Source organism: Borostomias antarcticus, assembly GCF_949987555.1.
Source record: "Borostomias antarcticus genome assembly, chromosome: 14".
NCBI classification, from domain to species: Eukaryota; Metazoa; Chordata; class Actinopteri; order Stomiiformes; family Stomiidae; genus Borostomias; species Borostomias antarcticus.
The window spans coordinates 8,971,062-8,987,867 of record NC_140247.1 but is presented as its reverse complement, the minus strand read 5'-3'; the positions used below and the strand labels follow the sequence as shown (position 1 = coordinate 8,987,867).

Here is a 16,806-nt window from a genome sequence, read left to right as displayed (position 1 = left end):
ACCCCTCACTCTACAGTGAAGTATCCAGTGTATGTGAGTCCTGCGGGGGCCCCGGCCGGCCCCTGGGGCCCCTGGGTGTGTGTTTACCTGTGAGGTGGCAGGTGAGCCGGGCCCTGGGGCCCCTGTGTGTGTGTTTACCTGTGAGGTGGCAGGAGAGCCGGGCGGTGGAGCCCCTCGCCGCCGTCTCGTCCCTCAGGGGCCGGGAGAACTGAGGAGGGCCCTGCAGCTTGAGCTCCAGAGACTGCAGGGCCTGCGCTGCCTCCGGGCTCAGGGGCAAGTCTGGAAAGGGAGACGGGTAGAGGGACAGGGGGAGGGACAGGGAGAGACAGGGGGAGGGACAGGGACAGGGGGAGGGACAGGGGGGGGGGGACAGGGAGAGAGACAGGGGGGGGGACAGGGAGAGAGAGAGAGGGGGGGGACAGGGGGAGGGACAGGGAGAGAGACAGGGGGAGGGACAGGGGGGAGACAGGGGGAGGGTCAGGGGGAGGGACAGGGAGAGAGACAGGGGGAGGGTCAGGGGGAGGGACAGGGAGAGAGACAGGGGGAGGGTCAGGGGGAAGGACAGGGAGAGAGACAGGGGGAGGATCAGGGGGAGGGACAGGGAGAGAGACAGGGGGAGGGTCAGGGGGAGGGACAGGGAGAGAGACAGGGGGAGGGTCAGGGGGAGGGACAGGGAGAGAGACAGGGGGAGGATCAGGGGGAGGGACAGGGAGAGAGACAGGGGGAGGGTCAGGGGGAGGGACAGGGAGAGAGACAGGGTCAGGAAGAGGGACAGGCAGAGGGACAGGAAGAAAGTCTGCAGGCCACCGTACATTTGTACTCTGAAGTGCATTCCAGTATTGCACAACGTTTGACAGTTTATATAGAGGACCATGCTGAAGTACAGAACCAGTTTCTGGGAGCTGAGCTTCAGAATGAAGGGAATCACAATCCTGCTACTGGCACTATGCTGCTTTGTGTCTGAGACCCAGGAACTCGACCAGAAAGTCAGCCAGAAACATGGAGCGTTCTGCTGTCCTGACACCTGCACTCTGGCCAATGAAATGGCAGCCGTGGGAGAGAAACTGGCAACCATGGAGGAGAAACTGGGACTGATGGAGACCAGACTACAGACCAGTGAGAATGAAACTGAGGAGCTGAAGAGACTGATTGGGGGTAAGAGATGTACAGTAGGCTACCACAAAATGAGTACCGCTCATTTTGGAGATACAAGTTTTCCGCCCAACAGTGACAAAATTATTGTTTTTGTTTGTGAGGATTTGATGTGCTCCGACCTGTTTAACCTCTGCCTCTTGGCCAGGTCGTCATTGTAAATGAGAATTTGTTCTCAATTGACTTACCTGGTTAATTAAAGGTAAAAAAAAAAAATTGTAGTGAGGTGAGCTTTTCCATGCCCTGTCTGTCTGTCTGTCAGGCCGGCCTCAGGTGGCGTTCTCAGCCACGCTCACTGATTCGGGCTCTGCGAATACGGGACCCTTCAGCACCAACACACCCCTGCAGTACAAGAAGCTCTTCTCCAACATGGGCAGCAGCTACAACCCAGCCACAGGTAGCCTACACTGATACCGCGTAGATCAACCAGTGTTTGAGTGGTTGTTTGTCTGAATGGAGGTGTAAAACCTGTTTTGTTTTTTTACAGGCATCTTCACTGCCATGGTGAAGGGAATGTACTACTTTCGTTTCTCGATGATGAACAACCTGCGCTCCACCCCTAATTCGGTGGTGTCCCTGATGAAGAATAGCCAGAGGCTGGTGTCGGTGTGGGACACCTCAGGGTCCGACGCCAACGACATTGGCAGCAACGCTGTGGTCATCCCTCTGGAGGTGGGCGACAACGTCTACGTCCAACTCTGGGCCCACAGACTCATCTATGACGACACCATGAACTACAACAGCTTCAGTGGCTTCCTGCTCTTTCCCATGTGAATGTGATGTACTCCTTTGCAAAGATATAGAATAGAATAGAACGTTTATTTGCCATGTGTAATAAGTACAGGTACATTGGAATTCTTATCATCGCTTGTCCTTACAGTGTCTTATCTACTAATCAGTTCCTCATTCCAGTCCTAGGTACGCAGCTAGACATTCTAGACTATTAGCTATTAAAATATACACAAAGAAGAATAGCTGGAAAAAAACTTTATTATGCAGTTAGTAGAGTGTCAGTAATCTGTGTACAAAACTGTAGTCAAATTGAATCATATATATTTTCTTAGAGAACTAACAAAATGTGGACACAGAATTTTAAAGGTATCTGTAAACAATAGAAAAATATTTCATTCTGTTTGAACCTACTGTTAGCCATATTCTATAATAATAATAATAATAATAATAATAATAATAATATGCCAAAATAGCTGTGGTGTTGTCTATGAATTTGTTTTGTGTTAAAGAAGGAATGTACAATATAACGGTACAAGGCACTCATGGATATTATATGGGATGTTTGATGTTATCCTACAAACACTTGTAAATCTGTGACATTTAGAATTTCTGCATCGTTTCAATACAAATTCACCCAACTAGTTTCCACCAAACTAGTCCTTCACTCTGAGTTTAGCTGAGCAGTGCGCCCTTCCCTGGTCACTGGTGGCCCTGCAGGTGTAGACGTTTGAGTCCTCTGGCGCCACCTGTCGCAGAACCATGGTACAGCAGCCATCCACCTGCTCTATCTGCACACGGGAGGACTCAACTATAGGCTCCTCCCCCCTGAGCCAAACCACTTCCGGGTCAGGGTAGCCTGTCGGGGAGGGGGGGGAGAAACATCCATAGATAAGAGCTCGTGTAATGAAACCGAACTATACAGTCAAGGTACAAGGGTACAAGTACAGATGTTGGATGAGATATGGGACCATGCTCGACCCCGGGGCTCCATCAGTCCTCCATGAGCACCGACTGACGCCCCTCAAAACCCCTCACTCTACAGTGAAGTATCCAGTGTATGTGAGTCTTGCGGGGGCCCCGGCCGGCCCCTGGGTGTGTGTTTACCTGTGAGGTGGCAGGTGAGCCGGGCCCTGGGGCCCCTGTGTGTGTGTTTACCTGTGAGGTGGCAGGAGAGCTGGGCGGTGGAGCCCCTCGCCGCCGTCTCGTCCCTCAGGGGCCGGGAGAACTGAGGAGGGCCTTGCAGCTTGAGCTCCAGAGACTGCAGGGCCTGCGCTGCCTCCGGGCTCAGGGGCAAGTCTGGAAAGGGAGACGGGTAGAGGGACAGGGGGAGGGACAGGAAGAGACAGGGGGAGGGACAGGGACAGGGGGAGGGACAGGGGGGGGGACAGGGAGAGAGACAGGGGGGGGGACAGGGAGAGAGACAGGGGGAGGGTCAGGGGGAGGGACAGGGAGAGAGACAGGGGGAGGGTCAGGGGGAGGGACAGGGAGAGAGACAGGGGGAGGGTCAGGGGGAGGGACAGGGGGGAGACAGGGGGAGGGTCAGGGGGAGGGACAGGGAGAGAGACAGGGGGAGGGTCAGGGGGAGGGACAGGGAGAGAGACAGGGTCAGGAAGAGGGACAGGCAGAGGGACAGGAAGAAAGTCTGCAGGCCACCGTACATTTGTACTCTGAAGTGCATTCCAGTATTGCACAACGTTTGACAGTTTATATAAAGGGCCATGCTGAAATACAGAACCAGTTTCTGGGAGCTGAGCTTCAGAATGAAGGGAATCACAATCCTGCTACTGGCACTATGCTGCTGTGTGTCTGAGACCCAGGAACTCGACCAGAAAGTCAGCCAGAAACATGGAGCGTTCTGCTGTCCTGACACCTGCACTCTGGCCAATGAAATGGCAGCTGTGGGAGAGAAACTGGCAACCATGGAGGAGAAACTGGGACTGATGGAGACCAGACTACAGACCAGTGAGAATGAAACTGAGGAGCTGAAGAGACTGATTGGGGGTAAGAGATGTACAGTAGGCTACCACAAAATGAGTACCGCTCATTTTGGAGATACAAGTTTTCCGCCCAACAGTGACAAAATTATTGTTTTTATTGTGAGGATTTGATGTGCTCCGACCTGTTTAACCTCTGCCTCTTGGCCAGGTCGTCATTGTAAATGAGAATTTGTTCTCAATTGACTTACCTGGTTAATTAAAGATAAAAAAAAAAATTGTAGTGAGGTGAGCTTTTCCAAGCCCTGTCTGTCTGTCTGTCAGGCCGGCCTCAGGTGGCGTTCTCAGCCACGCTCACTGATTCGGGTTCTGCGAATACGGGACCCTTCAGCACCAACACACCCCTGCAGTACAAGAAGCTCTTCTCCAACATGGGCCGCAGCTACAACCCGGCCACAGGTAGCCTACACTGATACCGCGTAGATCAACCAGTGTTTGAGTGGTTGTTTGTCTGAAGGGAGGTGTAAAACCTGTTTTGTTTTTTTACAGGCATCTTCACTGCCATGGTGAAGGGAATGTACTACTTTCGTTTCTCGATGATGAACAACCTGCGCTCCACCCCTAATTCGGTGGTGTCCCTGATGAAGAATAGCCAGAGGCTGGTGTCGGTGTGGGACACCTCAGGGTCCGACGCCACCGACATCGGCAGCAACGCTGTGGTCATCCCTCTGGAGGTGGGCGACAACGTCTACGTGCAACTCTGGGCCCACAGAGTCATCTATGACGACACCATGAACTACAACAGCTTCAGTGGCTTCCTGCTCTTTCCCATGTGAATGTGATGTACTCCTTTGCAAAGATATAGAATAGAATAGAACGTTTATTTGCCATGTGTAATAAGTACAGGTACATTGGAATTCTTATCATCGCTTGTCCTTACAGTGTCTTATCTACACTAATCAGTTCCTCATTCCAGTCCTAGGGACGCAGCTAGACATTCTAGACCATAAGCTATTAAAATATACACAAAGAAGAATAGCTGGAAAAAAACTTTATTATGCAGTTAGTAGAGTGTCAGTAATCTGTGTACAAAACTGTAGTCAAATTGAATCATATATATTTTCTTAGAGAACTAACAAAATGTGGACACAGAATTTTAAAGGTATCTGTAAACAATAGAAAAATATTTCATTCTGTTTGAACCTACTGTTAGCCATATTCTATAATAATAATAATAATAATATGCCAAAATAGCTGTGGTGTTGTCTATGAATTTGTTTTGTGTTAAAGAAGGAATGTACAATATAACGGTACAAGGCACTCATGGATATTATATGGGATGTTTGATGTTATCCTACAAACACTTGTAAATCTGTGACATTTAGAATTTCTGCATCGTTTCAATACAAATTCACCCAACTAGTTTCCACCAAACTAGTCCTTCACTCTGAGTTTAGCTGAGCAGTGCGCCCTCCCCTGGTCACTGGTGGCCCTGCAGGTGTAGACGTTTGAGTCCTCTGGCGCCACCTGTCGCAGAACCATGGTACAGCAGCCATCCACCTGCTCTATCTGCACACGGGAGGACTCAACTATAGGTTCCTCCCCCCTGAGCCAAACCACTTCCGGGTCAGGGTAGCCTGTCGGGGAGGGGGGGGAGAAACATCCATAGATAAGAGCTCGTGTAATGAAACCGAACTATACAGTCAAGGTACAAGGGTACAAGTACAGATGTTGGATGAGATATGGGACCATGCTCGACCCCGGGGCTCCATCAGTCCTCCATGAGCACCGACTGACGCCCCTCAAAACCCCTCACTCTACAGTGAAGTATCCAGTGTATGTGAGTCCTGTGGGGGCCCCTGGGGCCCCTGTGTGTGTGTTTACCTGTGAGGTGGCAGGAGAGCCGGGCGATGAGGCCCTGTGTGTGTGTTTACCTGTGAGGTGGCAGGAGAGCCGGGCGGTGGAGCCCCTCGCCGCCGTCTCGTCCCTCAGGGGCCGGGAGAACTGAGGAGGGCCTTGCAGCTTGAGCTCCAGAGACTGCAAGGCCTGCGCTGCCTCCGGGCTCAGGGGCCAGTCTGGAAAGGGAGACGGGTAGAGGGACAGGGGGAGGGACAGGGAGAGACAGGGGGAGGGACAGGGACAGGGGGAGGGACAGGGGGGGGGACAGGGAGAGAGAGAGAGGGGGGGGACAGGGGGAGGGACAGGGAGAGAGACAGGGGGAGGGTCAGGGGGAGGGACAGGGAGAGAGACAGGGGGAGGATCAGGGGGAGGGACAGGGAGAGAGACAGGGGGAGGGTCAGGGGGAAGGACAGGGAGAGAGACAGGGGGAGGGTCAGGGGGAGGGACAGGGAGAGAGACAGGGGGAGGGTTAGGGGGAGGGACAGGGAGAGAGACAGGGGGAGGGTTAGGGGGAGGGACAGGGAGAGAGACAGGGGGAGGGTCAGGGGGAGGGACAGGGAGAGAGACAGGGGGAGGGTCAGGGGGAGGGACAGGGAGAGAGACAGGGTCAGGAAGAGGGACAGGCAGAGGGACAGGAAGAAAGTCTGCAGGCCACCGTACATTTGTACTCTGAAGTGCATTCCAGTATTGCACAACGTTTGACAGTTTATATAGATGACCATGCTGAAATACAGAACCAGTTTCTGGGAGCTGAGCTTCAGAATGAAGGGAATCACAATCCTGCTACTGGCACTATGCTGCTTTGTGTCTGAGACCCAGGAACTCGACCAGAAAGTCAGCCAGAAACATGGAGCGTTCTGCTGTCCTGACACCTGCACTCTGGCCAATGAAATGGCAGCCGTGGGAGAGAAACTGGCAACCATGGAGGAGAAACTGGGACTGATGGAGACCAAACTACAGACCAGTGAGAATGAAACTGAGGAGCTGAAGAGACTGATTGGGGGTAAGAGATGTACAGTAGGCTACCACAAAATGAGTACCGCTCATTTTGGAGATACAAGTTTTCCGCCCAACAGTGACAAAATTATTGTTTTTGTTTGTGAGGATTTGATGTGCTCCGACCTGTTTAACCTCTGCCTCTTGGCCAGGTCGTCATTGTAAATGAGAATTTGTTCTCAATTGACTTACCTGGTTAATTAAAGGTAAAAAAAAAAAATTGTAGTGAGGTGAGCTTTTCCATGCCCTGTCTGTCTGTCTGTCAGGCCGGCCTCAGGTGGCGTTCTCAGCCACGCTCACTGATTCGGGCTCTGCGAATACGGGACCCTTCAGCACCAACACACCCCTGCAGTACAAGAAGCTCTTCTCCAACATGGGCAGCAGCTACAACCCGGCCACAGGTAGCCTACACTGATACCGCGTAGATCAACCAGTGTTTGAGTGGTTGTTTGTCTGAATGGAGGTGTAAAACCTGTTTTGTTTTTTTTACAGGCATCTTCACTGCCATGGTGAAGGGAATGTACTACTTTCGTTTCTCGATGATGAACAACCTGCGCTCCACCCCTAATTCGGTGGTGTCCCTGATGAAGAATAGCCAGAGGCTGGTGTCGGTGTGGGACACCTCAGGGTCCGACGCCAACGACATCGGCAGCAACGCTGTGGTCATCCCTCTGGAGGTGGGCGACAACGTCTACGTCCAACTCTGGGCCCACAGACTCATCTATGACGACACCATGAACTACAACAGCTTCAGTGGCTTCCTGCTCTTTCCCATGTGAATGTGATGTACTCCTTTGCAAAGATATAGAATAGAATAGAACGTTTATTTGCCATGTGTAATAAGTACAGGTACATTGGAATTCTTATCATCGCTTGTCCTTACAGTGTCTTATCTACACTAATCAGTTCCTCATTCCAGTCCTAGGTACGCAGCTAGACATTCTAGACTATTAGCTATTAAAATATACACAAAGAAGAATAGCTGGAAAAAAACTTTATTATGCAGTTAGTAGAGTGTCAGTAATCTGTGTACAAAACTGTAGTCAAATTGAATCATATATATTTTCTTAGAGAACTAACAAAATGTGGACACAGAATTTGAAAGGTATCTGTAAACAATAGAAAAATATTTCATTCTGTTTGAACCTACTGTTAGCCATATTCTATAATAATAATAATAATAATAATAATATGCCAAAATAGCTGTGGTGTTGTCTATGAATTTGTTTTGTGTTAAAGAAGGAATGTACAATATAACGGTACAAGGCACTCATGGATATTATATGGGATGTTTGATGTTATCCTACAAACACTTGTAAATCTGTGACATTTAGAATTTCTGCATCGTTTCAATACAAATTCACCCAACTAGTTTCCACCAAACTAGTCCTTCACTCTGAGTTTAGCTGAGCAGTGCGCCCTCCCCTGGTCACTGGTGGCCCTGCAGGTGTAGACGTTTGAGTCCTCTGGCGCCACCTGTCGCAGAACCATGGTACAGCAGCCATCCACCTGCTCTATCTGCACACGGGAGGACTCAACTATAGGCTCCTCCCCCCTGAGCCAAACCACTTCCGGGTCAGGGTAGCCTGTCGGGGAGGGGGGGGAGAAACATCCATAGATAAGAGCTCGTGTAATGAAACCGAACTATACAGTCAAGGTACAAGGGTACAAGTACAGATGTTGGATGAGATATGGGACCATGCTCGACCCCGGGGCTCCATCAGTCCTCCATGAGCACTGACTGACGCCCCTCAAAACCCCTCACTCTACAGTGAAGTATCCAGTGTATGTGAGTCCTGCGGGGGCCCCGGCCGGCCCCTGGGGCCCCTGGGTGTGTGTTTACCTGTGAGGTGGCAGGTGAGCCGGGCCCTGGGGCCCCTGTGTGTGTGTTTACCTGTGAGGTGGCAGGTGAGCCGGGCCCTGGGGCCCCTGTGTGTGTGTTTACCTGTGAGGTGGCAGGAGAGCCGGGCGGTGGAGCCCCTCGCCGCCGTCTCGTCCCTCAGGGGCCGGGAGAACTGAGGAGGGCCTTGCAGCTTGAGCTCCAGAGACTGCAGGGCCTGCGCTGCCTCCGGGCTCAGGGGCAAGTCTGGAAAGGGAGACGGGTAGAGGGACAGGGGGAGGGACAGGGAGAGACAGGGGGAGGGACAGGGACAGGGGGAGGGACAGGGGGGGGGACAGGGAGAGAGACAGGGGGGGGGACGGAGAGAGAGAGAGGGGGGGGACAGGGGGAGGGACAGGGAGAGAGACAGGGGGAGGGTCAGGGGGAGGGACAGGGAGAGAGACAGGGGGAGGGTCAGGGGGAGGGACAGGGAGAGAGACAGGGGGAGGGTCAGGGAGAGAGACAGGGGGAGGGTCAGGGGGAAGGACAGGGAGAGAGACAGGGGGAGGATCAGGGGGAGGGACAGGGAGAGAGACAGGGGGAGAACAGGGGGAGGGACAGGGGAGAGACAGGGGGAGGGTCAGGGGGAGGGACAGGGAGAGAGACAGGGGGAGGGTTAGGGGGAGGGACAGGGAGAGAGACAGGGGGAGGGTCAGGGGGAGGGACAGGGAGAGAGACAGGGGGAGGGTCAGGGGGAGGGACAGGGAGAGAGACAGGGGGAGGGTCAGGGGGAGGGACAGGGAGAGAGACAGGGTCAGGAAGAGGGACAGGCAGAGGGACAGGAAGAAAGTCTGCAGGCCACCGTACATTTGTACTCTGAAGTGCATTCCAGTATTGCACAACGTTTGACAGTTTATATAGAGGACCATGCTGAAATACAGAACCAGTTTCTGGGAGCTGAGCTTCAGAATGAAGGGAATCACAATCCTGCTACTGGCACTATGCTGCTTTGTGTCTGAGACCCAGGAACTCGACCAGAAAGTCAGCCAGAAACATGGAGCGTTCTGCTGTCCTGACACCTGCACTCTGGCCAATGAAATGGCAGCCGTGGGAGAGAAACTGGCAACCATGGAGGAGAAACTGGGACTGATGGAGACCAGACTACAGACCAGTGAGAATGAAACTGAGGAGCTGAAGAGACTGATTGGGGGTAAGAGATGTACAGTAGGCTACCACAAAATGAGTACCGCTCATTTTGGAGATACAAGTTTTCCGCCCAACAGTGACAAAATTATTGTTTTTGTTTGTGAGGATTTGATGTGCTCCGACCTGTTTAACCTCTGCCTCTTGGCCAGGTCGTCATTGTAAATGAGAATTTGTTCTCAATTGACTTACCTGGTTAATTAAAGGTAAAAAAAAAAAATTGTAGTGAGGTGAGCTTTTCCATGCCCTGTCTGTCTGTCTGTCAGGCCGGCCTCAGGTGGCGTTCTCAGCCACGCTCACTGATTCGGGCTCTGCGAATACGGGACCCTTCAGCACCAACACACCCCTGCAGTACAAGAAGCTCTTCTCCAACATGGGCAGCAGCTACAACCCGGCCACAGGTAGCCTACACTGATACCGCGTAGATCAACCAGTGTTTGAGTGGTTGTTTGTCTGAATGGAGGTGTAAAACCTGTTTTGTTTTTTTACAGGCATCTTCACTGCCATGGTGAAGGGAATGTACTACTTTCGTTTCTCGATGATGAACAACCTGCGCTCCACCCCTAATTCGGTGGTGTCCCTGATGAAGAATAGCCAGAGGCTGGTGTCGGTGTGGGACACCTCAGGGTCCGACGCCAACGACATCGGCAGCAACGCTGTGGTCATCCCTCTGGAGGTGGGCGACAACGTCTACGTGCAACTCTGGGCCCATAGACTCATCTATGACGACACCATGAACTACAACAGCTTCAGTGGCTTCCTGCTCTTTCCCATGTGAATGTGATGTACTCCTTTGCAAAGATATAGAATAGAATAGAATGTTTATTTGCCATGTGTAATAAGTACAGGTACATTGGAATTCTTATCATCGCTTGTCCTTACAGTGTCTTATCTACACTAATCAGTTCCTCATTCCAGTCCTAGGTACGCAGCTAGACATTCTAGACTATTAGCTATTAAAATATACACAAAGAAGAATAGCTGGAAAAAAACTTTATTATGCAGTTAGTAGAGTGTCAGTAATCTGTGTACAAAACTGTAGTCAAATTGAATCATATATATTTTCTTAGAGAACTAACAAAATGTGGACACAGAATTTTAAAGGTATCTGTAAACAATAGAAAAATATTTCATTCTGTTTGAACCTACTGTTAGCCATATTCTATAATAATAATAATAATAATAATATGCCAAAATAGCTGTGGTGTTGTCTATGAATTTGTTTTGTGTTAAAGAAGGAATGTACAATATAACGGTACAAGGCACTCATGGATATTTTATGGGATGTTTGATGTTATCCTACAAACACTTGTAAATCTGTGACATTTAGAATTTCTGCATCGTTTCAATACAAATTCACCCAACTAGTTTCCACCAAACTAGTCCTTCACTCTGAGTTTAGCTGAGCAGTGCGCCCTCCCCTGGTCACTGGTGGCCCTGCAGGTGTAGACGTTTGAGTCCTCTGGCGCCACCTGTCGCAGAACCATGGTACAGCAGCCATCCACCTGCTCTATCTGCACACGGGAGGACTCAACTATAGGCTCCTCCCCCCTGAGCCAAACCACTTCCGGGTCAGGGTAGCCTGTCGGGGAGGGGGGGGAGAAACATCCATAGATAAGAGCTCGTGTAATGAAACCGAACTATACAGTCAAGGTACAAGGGTACAAGTACCCTTGGATGTGATATGGGACCATGCTCGACCCCGGGGCTCCATCAGTCCTCCATGAGCACCGACTGACGCCCCTCAAAACCCCTCACTCTACAGTGAAGTATCCAGTGTATGTGAGTCCTGCGGGGGCCCCGGCCGGCCCCTGGGGCCCCTGTGTGTGTGTTTACCTGTGAGGTGGCAGGTGAGCCGGGCCCTGGGGCCCCTGTGTGTGTGTTTACCTGTGAGGTGGCAGGTGAGCCGGGCCCTGGGGCCCCTGTGTGTGTGTTTACCTGTGAGGTGGCAGGTGAGCCGGGCCCTGGGGCCCCTGTGTGTGTGTTTACCTGTGAGGTGGCAGGAGAGCCGGGCGGTGGAGCCCCTCGCCGCCGTCTCGTCCCTCAGGGGCCGGGAGAACTGAGGAGGGCCCTGCAGCTTGAGCTCCAGAGACTGCAGGGCCTGCGCTGCCTCCGGGCTCAGGGGCAAGTCTGGAAAGGGAGACGGGTAGAGGGACAGGGGGATGGACAGGGAGAGACAGGGGGAGGGACAGGGACAGGGGGAGGGACAGGGGGGGGCCAGGGAGAGAGACAGGGGGGGGGACAGGGAGAGAGAGAGAGGGGGGGGACAGGGGGAGGGACAGGGAGAGACAGGGGGAGGGACAGGGACAGGGGGAGGGACAGGGGGGGGACAGGGAGAGAGACAGGGGGGGGACAGGGAGAGAGAGAGAGGGGGGGGACAGGGAGAGAGACAGGGGGAGGGTCAGGGGGAGGGACAGGGGGGAGACAGGGGGAGGGTCAGGGGGAGGGACAGGGAGAGAGACAGGGGGAGGGTCAGGGGGAGGGACAGGGAGAGAGACAGGGTCAGGAAGAGGGACAGGCAGAGGGACAGGAAGAAAGTCTGCAGGCCACCGTACATTTGTACTCTGAAGTGCATTCCAGTATTGCACAACGTTTGACAGTTTATATAGAGGACCATGCTGAAATACAGAACCAGTTTCTGGGAGCTGAGCTTCAGAATGAAGGGAATCACAATCCTGCTACTGGCACTATGCTGCTTTGTGTCTGAGACCCAGGAACTCGACCAGAAAGTCAGCCAGAAACATGGAGCTTTCTGCTGTCCTGACACCTGCACTCTGGCCAATGAAATGGCAGCCGTGGGAGAGAAACTGGCAACCATGGAGGAGAAACTGGGACTGATGGAGACCAGACTACAGACCAGTGAGAATGAAACTGAGGAGCTGAAGAGACTGATTGGGGGTAAGAGATGTACAGTAGGCTACCACAAAATGAGTACCGCTCATTTTGGAGATACAAGTTTTCCGCCCAACAGTGACAAAATTATTGTTTTTGTTTGTGAGGATTTGATGTGCTCCGACCTGTTTAACCTCTGCCTCTTGGCCAGGTCGTCATTGTAAATGAGAATTTGTTCTCAATTGACTTACCTGGTTAATTAAAGGTAAAAAAAAAAAATTGTAGTGAGGTGAGCTTTTCCATGCCCTGTCTGTCTGTCTGTCAGGCCGGCCTCAGGTGGCGTTCTCAGCCACGCTCACTGAGTCGGGCTCTGCGAATACGGGACCCTTCAGCACCAACACACCCCTGCAGTACAAGAAGCTCTTCTCCAACATGGGCAGCAGCTACAACCCGGCCACAGGTAGCCTACACTGATACCGCGTAGATCAACCAGTGTTTGAGTGGTTGTTTGTCTGAATGGAGGTGTAAAACCTGTTTTGTTTTTTTACAGGCATCTTCACTGCCATGGTGAAGGGAATGTACTACTTTCGTTTCTCGATGATGAACAACCTGCGCTCCACCCCTAATTCGGTGGTGTCCCTGATGAAGAATAGCCAGAGGCTGGTGTCGGTGTGGGACACCTCAGGGTCCGACGCCAACGACATCGGCAGCAACGCTGTGGTCATCCCTCTGGAGGTGGGCGACAACATCTACGTCCAACTCTGGGCCCACAGACTCATCTATGACGACACCATGAACTACAACAGCTTCAGTGGCTTCCTGCTCTTTCCCATGTGAATGTGATGTACTCCTTTGCAAAGATATAGAATAGAATAGAACGTTTATTTGCCATGTGTAATAAGTACAGGTACATTGGAATTCTTATCATCGCTTGTCCTTACAGTGTCTTATCTACACTAATCAGTTCCTCATTCCAGTCCTAGGGACGCAGCTAGACATTCTAGACCATAAGCTATTAAAATATACACAAAGAAGAATAGCTGGAAAAAAACTTTATTATGCAGTTAGTAGAGTGTCAGTAATCTGTGTACAAAACTGTAGTCAAATTGAATCATATATATTTTCTTAGAGAACTAACAAAATGTGGACACAGAATTTTAAAGGTATCTGTAAACAATAGAAAAATATTTCATTCTGTTTGAACCTACTGTTAACCATATTCTATAATAATAATAATAATAATAATAATATGCCAAAATAGCTGTGGTGTTGTCTATGAATTTGTTTTGTGTTGAAGAAGGAATGTACAATATAACGGTACAAGGCACTCATGGATATTATATGGGATGTTTGATGTTATCCTACAAACACTTGTAAATCTGTGACATTTAGAATTTCTGCATCGTTTCAATACAAATTCACCCAACTGGTTTCCACCAAACTAGTCCTTCACTCTGAGTTTAGCTGAGCAGTGCGCCCTTCCCTGGTCACTGGTGGCCCTGCAGGTGTAGACGTTTGAGTCCTCTGGCGCCACCTGTCGCAGAACCATGGTACAGCAGCCATCCACCTGCTCTATCTGCACACGGGAGGACTCAACTATAGGCTCCTCCCCCCTGAGCCAAACCACTTCCGGGTCAGGGTAGCCTGTCGGGGAGGGGGGGGAGAAACATCCATAGATAAGAGCTCGTGTAATGAAACCGAACTATACAGTCAAGGTACAAGGGTACAAGTACAGATGTTGGATGAGATATGGGACCATGCTCGACCCCGGGGCTCCATCAGTCCTCCATGAGCACTGACTGACGCCCCTCAAAACCCCTCACTCTACAGTGAAGTATCCAGTGTATGTGAGTCCTGCGGGGGCCCCGGCCGGCCCCTGGGGCCCCTGGGTGTGTGTTTACCTGTGAGGTGGCAGGTGAGCCGGGCCCTGGGGCCCCTGTGTGTGTGTTTACCTGTGAGGTGGCAGGTGAGCCGGGCCCTGGGGCCCCTGTGTGTGTGTTTACCTGTGAGGTGGCAGGAGAGCCGGGCGGTGGAGCCCCTCGCCGCCGTCTCGTCCCTCAGGGGCCGGGAGAACTGAGGAGGGCCCTGCAGCTTGAGCTCCAGAGACTGCAGGGCCTGCGCTGCCTCCGGGCTCAGGGGCAAGTCTGGAAAGGGAGACGGGTAGAGGGACAGGGAGAGACAGGGGGAGGGACAGGGACAGGGGGAGGGACAGGGGGGGGCCAGGGAGAGAGACAGGGGGGGGGACAGGGAGAGAGAGAGAGGGGGGGGACAGGGGGAGGGACAGGGAGAGACAGGGGGAGGGACAGGGACAGGGGGAGGGACAGGGGGGGGACAGGGAGAGAGACAGGGGGGGGACAGGGAGAGAGAGAGAGGGGGGGGACAGGGAGAGAGACAGGGGGAGGGTCAGGGGGAGGGACAGGGGGGAGACAGGGGGAGGGTCAGGGGGAAGGACAGGGAGAGAGACAGGGGGAGGGTCAGGGGGAAGGACAGGGAGAGAGACAGGGGGAGGGTCAGGGGGAGGGACAGGGAGAGAGACAGGGGGAGGGTCAGGGGGAGGGACAGGGAGAGAGACAGGGGGAGGGTCAGGGGGAGGGACAGGGGGGAGACAGGGGGAGGGTCAGGGGGAAGGACAGGGAGAGAGACAGGGGGAGGGTCAGGGGGAAGGACAGGGAGAGAGACAGGGGGAGGGTCAGGGGGAGGGACAGGGAGAGAGACAGGGGGAGGGTCAGGGGGAGGGACAGGGAGAGAGACAGGGGGAGGATCAGGGGGAGGGACAGGGAGAGAGACAGGGGGAGGGTCAGGGGGAGGGACAGGGAGAGAGACAGGGGGAGGGTCAGGGGGAGGGACAGGGAGAGAGACAGGGGGAGGGTCAGGGGGAGGGACAGGGAGAGAGACAGGGTCAGGAAGAGGGACAGGCAGAGGGACAGGAAGAAAGTCTGCAGGCCACCGTACATTTGTACTCTGAAGTGCATTCCAGTATTGCACAACGTTTGACAGTTTATATAGAGGACCATGCTGAAATACAGAACCAGTTTCTGGGAGCTGAGCTTCAGAATGAAGGGAATCACAATCCTGCTACTGGCACTATGCTGCTTTGTGTCTGAGACCCAGGAACTCGACCAGAAAGTCAGCCAGAAACATGGAGCGTTCTGCTGTCCTGACACCTGCACTCTGGCCAATGAAATGGCAGCCTTGGGAGAGAAACTGGCAACCATGGAGGAGAAACTGGGACTGATGGAGACCAGACTACAGACCAGTGAGAATGAAACTGAGGAGCTGAAGAGACTGATTGGGGGTAAGAGATGTACAGTAGGCTACCACAAAATGAGTACCGCTCATTTTGGAGATACAAGTTTTCCGCCCAACAGTGACAAAATTATTGTTTTTGTTTGTGAGGATTTGATGTGCTCCGACCTGTTTAACCTCTGCCTCTTGGCCAGGTCGTCATTGTAAATGAGAATTTGTTCTCAATTGACTTACCTGGTTAATTAAAGGTAAAAAAAAAAATTTGTAGTGAGGTGAGCTTTTCCATGCCCTGTCTGTCTGTCTGTCAGGCCGGCCTCAGGTGGCGTTCTCAGCCACGCTCACTGATTCGGGCTCTGCGAATACGGGACCCTTCAGCACCAACACACCCCTGCAGTACAAGAAGCTCTTCTCCAACATGGGCAGCAGCTACAACCCGGCCACAGGTAGCCTACACTGATACCGCGTAGATCAACCAGTGTTTGAGTGGTTGTTTGTCTGAATGGAGGTGTAAAACCTGTTTTGTTTTTTTACAGGCATCTTCACTGCCATGGTGAAGGGAATGTACTACTTTCGTTTCTCGATGATGAACAACCTGCGCTCCACCCCTAATTCGGTGGTGTCCCTGATGAAGAATAGCCAGAGGCTGGTGTCGGTGTGGGACACCTCAGGGTCCGACGCCAACGACATTGGCAGCAACGCTGTGGTCATCCCTCTGGAGGTGGGCGACAACATCTACGTCCAACTCTGGGCCCACAGACTCATCTATGACGACACCATGAACTACAACAGCTTCAGTGGCTTCCTGCTCTTTCCCATGTGAATGTGATGTACTCCTTTGCAAAGATATAGAATAGAATAGAATGTTTATTTGCCATGTGTAATAAGTACAGGTACATTGGAATTCTTATCATCGCTTGTCCTTACAGTGTCTTATCTACACTAATCAGTTCCTCATTCCAGTCCTAGGGACGCAGCTAGACATTCTAGACCATA

General features: G+C 52.1%; 7 protein-coding genes across 7 annotated transcripts; 6 read left to right on the top strand and 1 right to left on the bottom strand.

The window, feature by feature from the left end:
* Positions 1 to 872: 872 nt before the first annotated feature.
* LOC311317334 (cerebellin-3-like) lies at positions 873 to 2,540 on the top strand (the record flags this gene model as incomplete). The annotated part of the gene is made up of 3 exons (XM_084448417.1): positions 873 to 1,155; positions 1,415 to 1,549; positions 1,640 to 2,540. The coding sequence occupies 3 exons, from the start codon at positions 873 to 875 to the stop codon at positions 1,924 to 1,926; spliced, it is 705 nt and encodes a 234-aa protein (XP_084304543.1). The 3' UTR covers positions 1,927 to 2,540.
* Positions 2,541 to 3,728: 1,188 nt separating this feature from the next.
* Positions 3,729 to 5,026, top strand: LOC311317659 (adiponectin-like). The gene is made up of 3 exons (XM_084448740.1): positions 3,729 to 3,885; positions 4,143 to 4,277; positions 4,368 to 5,026. The coding sequence occupies exons 1-3, from the start codon at positions 3,774 to 3,776 to the stop codon at positions 4,652 to 4,654; spliced, it is 534 nt and encodes a 177-aa protein (XP_084304866.1). The 5' UTR covers positions 3,729 to 3,773; the 3' UTR covers positions 4,655 to 5,026.
* A 1,505-nt stretch (positions 5,027 to 6,531) lies between these two features.
* Positions 6,532 to 7,492, top strand: LOC311317636 (complement C1q-like protein 2; the record flags this gene model as incomplete). The annotated part of the gene is made up of 3 exons (XM_084448716.1): positions 6,532 to 6,720; positions 6,980 to 7,114; positions 7,206 to 7,492. The coding sequence occupies exons 1-3, from the start codon at positions 6,609 to 6,611 to the stop codon at positions 7,490 to 7,492; spliced, it is 534 nt and encodes a 177-aa protein (XP_084304842.1). The 5' UTR covers positions 6,532 to 6,608.
* Positions 7,493 to 9,459: 1,967 nt separating this feature from the next.
* Positions 9,460 to 10,918, top strand: LOC311317333 (cerebellin-3-like; the record flags this gene model as incomplete). The annotated part of the gene is made up of 3 exons (XM_084448416.1): positions 9,460 to 9,742; positions 10,002 to 10,136; positions 10,227 to 10,918. 3 exons carry the CDS (start codon positions 9,460 to 9,462, stop codon positions 10,511 to 10,513), a joined length of 705 nt encoding a protein of 234 aa, XP_084304542.1. The 3' UTR covers positions 10,514 to 10,918.
* Positions 10,919 to 11,003: 85 nt separating this feature from the next.
* LOC311317332 (telokin-like) lies at positions 11,004 to 12,292 on the bottom strand (the record flags this gene model as incomplete). The annotated part of the gene is made up of 3 exons (XM_084448415.1): positions 11,004 to 11,317; positions 11,725 to 11,865; positions 12,286 to 12,292. The coding sequence occupies 3 exons, from the start codon at positions 12,290 to 12,292 to the stop codon at positions 11,115 to 11,117; spliced, it is 351 nt and encodes a 116-aa protein (XP_084304541.1). The 3' UTR covers positions 11,004 to 11,114.
* A 185-nt stretch (positions 12,293 to 12,477) lies between these two features.
* LOC311317934 (complement C1q-like protein 2) lies at positions 12,478 to 13,978 on the top strand. The gene is made up of 3 exons (XM_084449091.1): positions 12,478 to 12,633; positions 12,893 to 13,027; positions 13,118 to 13,978. The coding sequence occupies exons 1-3, from the start codon at positions 12,522 to 12,524 to the stop codon at positions 13,402 to 13,404; spliced, it is 534 nt and encodes a 177-aa protein (XP_084305217.1). The 5' UTR covers positions 12,478 to 12,521; the 3' UTR covers positions 13,405 to 13,978.
* A 1,729-nt stretch (positions 13,979 to 15,707) lies between these two features.
* On the top strand, positions 15,708 to 16,803 carry LOC311317709 (complement C1q-like protein 2). Its single transcript, XM_084448796.1, has 3 exons — positions 15,708 to 15,862; positions 16,122 to 16,256; positions 16,347 to 16,803. Exons 1-3 carry the CDS (start codon positions 15,751 to 15,753, stop codon positions 16,631 to 16,633), a joined length of 534 nt encoding a protein of 177 aa, XP_084304922.1. The 5' UTR covers positions 15,708 to 15,750; the 3' UTR covers positions 16,634 to 16,803.
* The last annotated feature ends 3 nt before the right edge of the window (positions 16,804 to 16,806 follow it).

Coding starts and splice junctions, on each gene's coding strand:
- LOC311317709 (XM_084448796.1), top strand. CDS start 15,751: ATGGCAGCCTTGGGAGAGAAACTGGCAACCATGGAGGAGAAACTGGGA. Junction 15,863..16,121: donor GCTGAAGAGACTGATTGGGG/GTAAGAGATGTA, acceptor TCTGTCTGTCAG/GCCGGCCTCAGGTGGCGTTC. Junction 16,257..16,346: donor CAGCTACAACCCGGCCACAG/GTAGCCTACACT, acceptor GTTTTTTTACAG/GCATCTTCACTGCCATGGTG.
- LOC311317934 (XM_084449091.1), top strand. CDS start 12,522: ATGGCAGCCGTGGGAGAGAAACTGGCAACCATGGAGGAGAAACTGGGA. Junction 12,634..12,892: donor GCTGAAGAGACTGATTGGGG/GTAAGAGATGTA, acceptor TCTGTCTGTCAG/GCCGGCCTCAGGTGGCGTTC. Junction 13,028..13,117: donor CAGCTACAACCCGGCCACAG/GTAGCCTACACT, acceptor GTTTTTTTACAG/GCATCTTCACTGCCATGGTG.
- LOC311317659 (XM_084448740.1), top strand. CDS start 3,774: ATGGCAGCTGTGGGAGAGAAACTGGCAACCATGGAGGAGAAACTGGGA. Junction 3,886..4,142: donor GCTGAAGAGACTGATTGGGG/GTAAGAGATGTA, acceptor TCTGTCTGTCAG/GCCGGCCTCAGGTGGCGTTC. Junction 4,278..4,367: donor CAGCTACAACCCGGCCACAG/GTAGCCTACACT, acceptor GTTTTTTTACAG/GCATCTTCACTGCCATGGTG.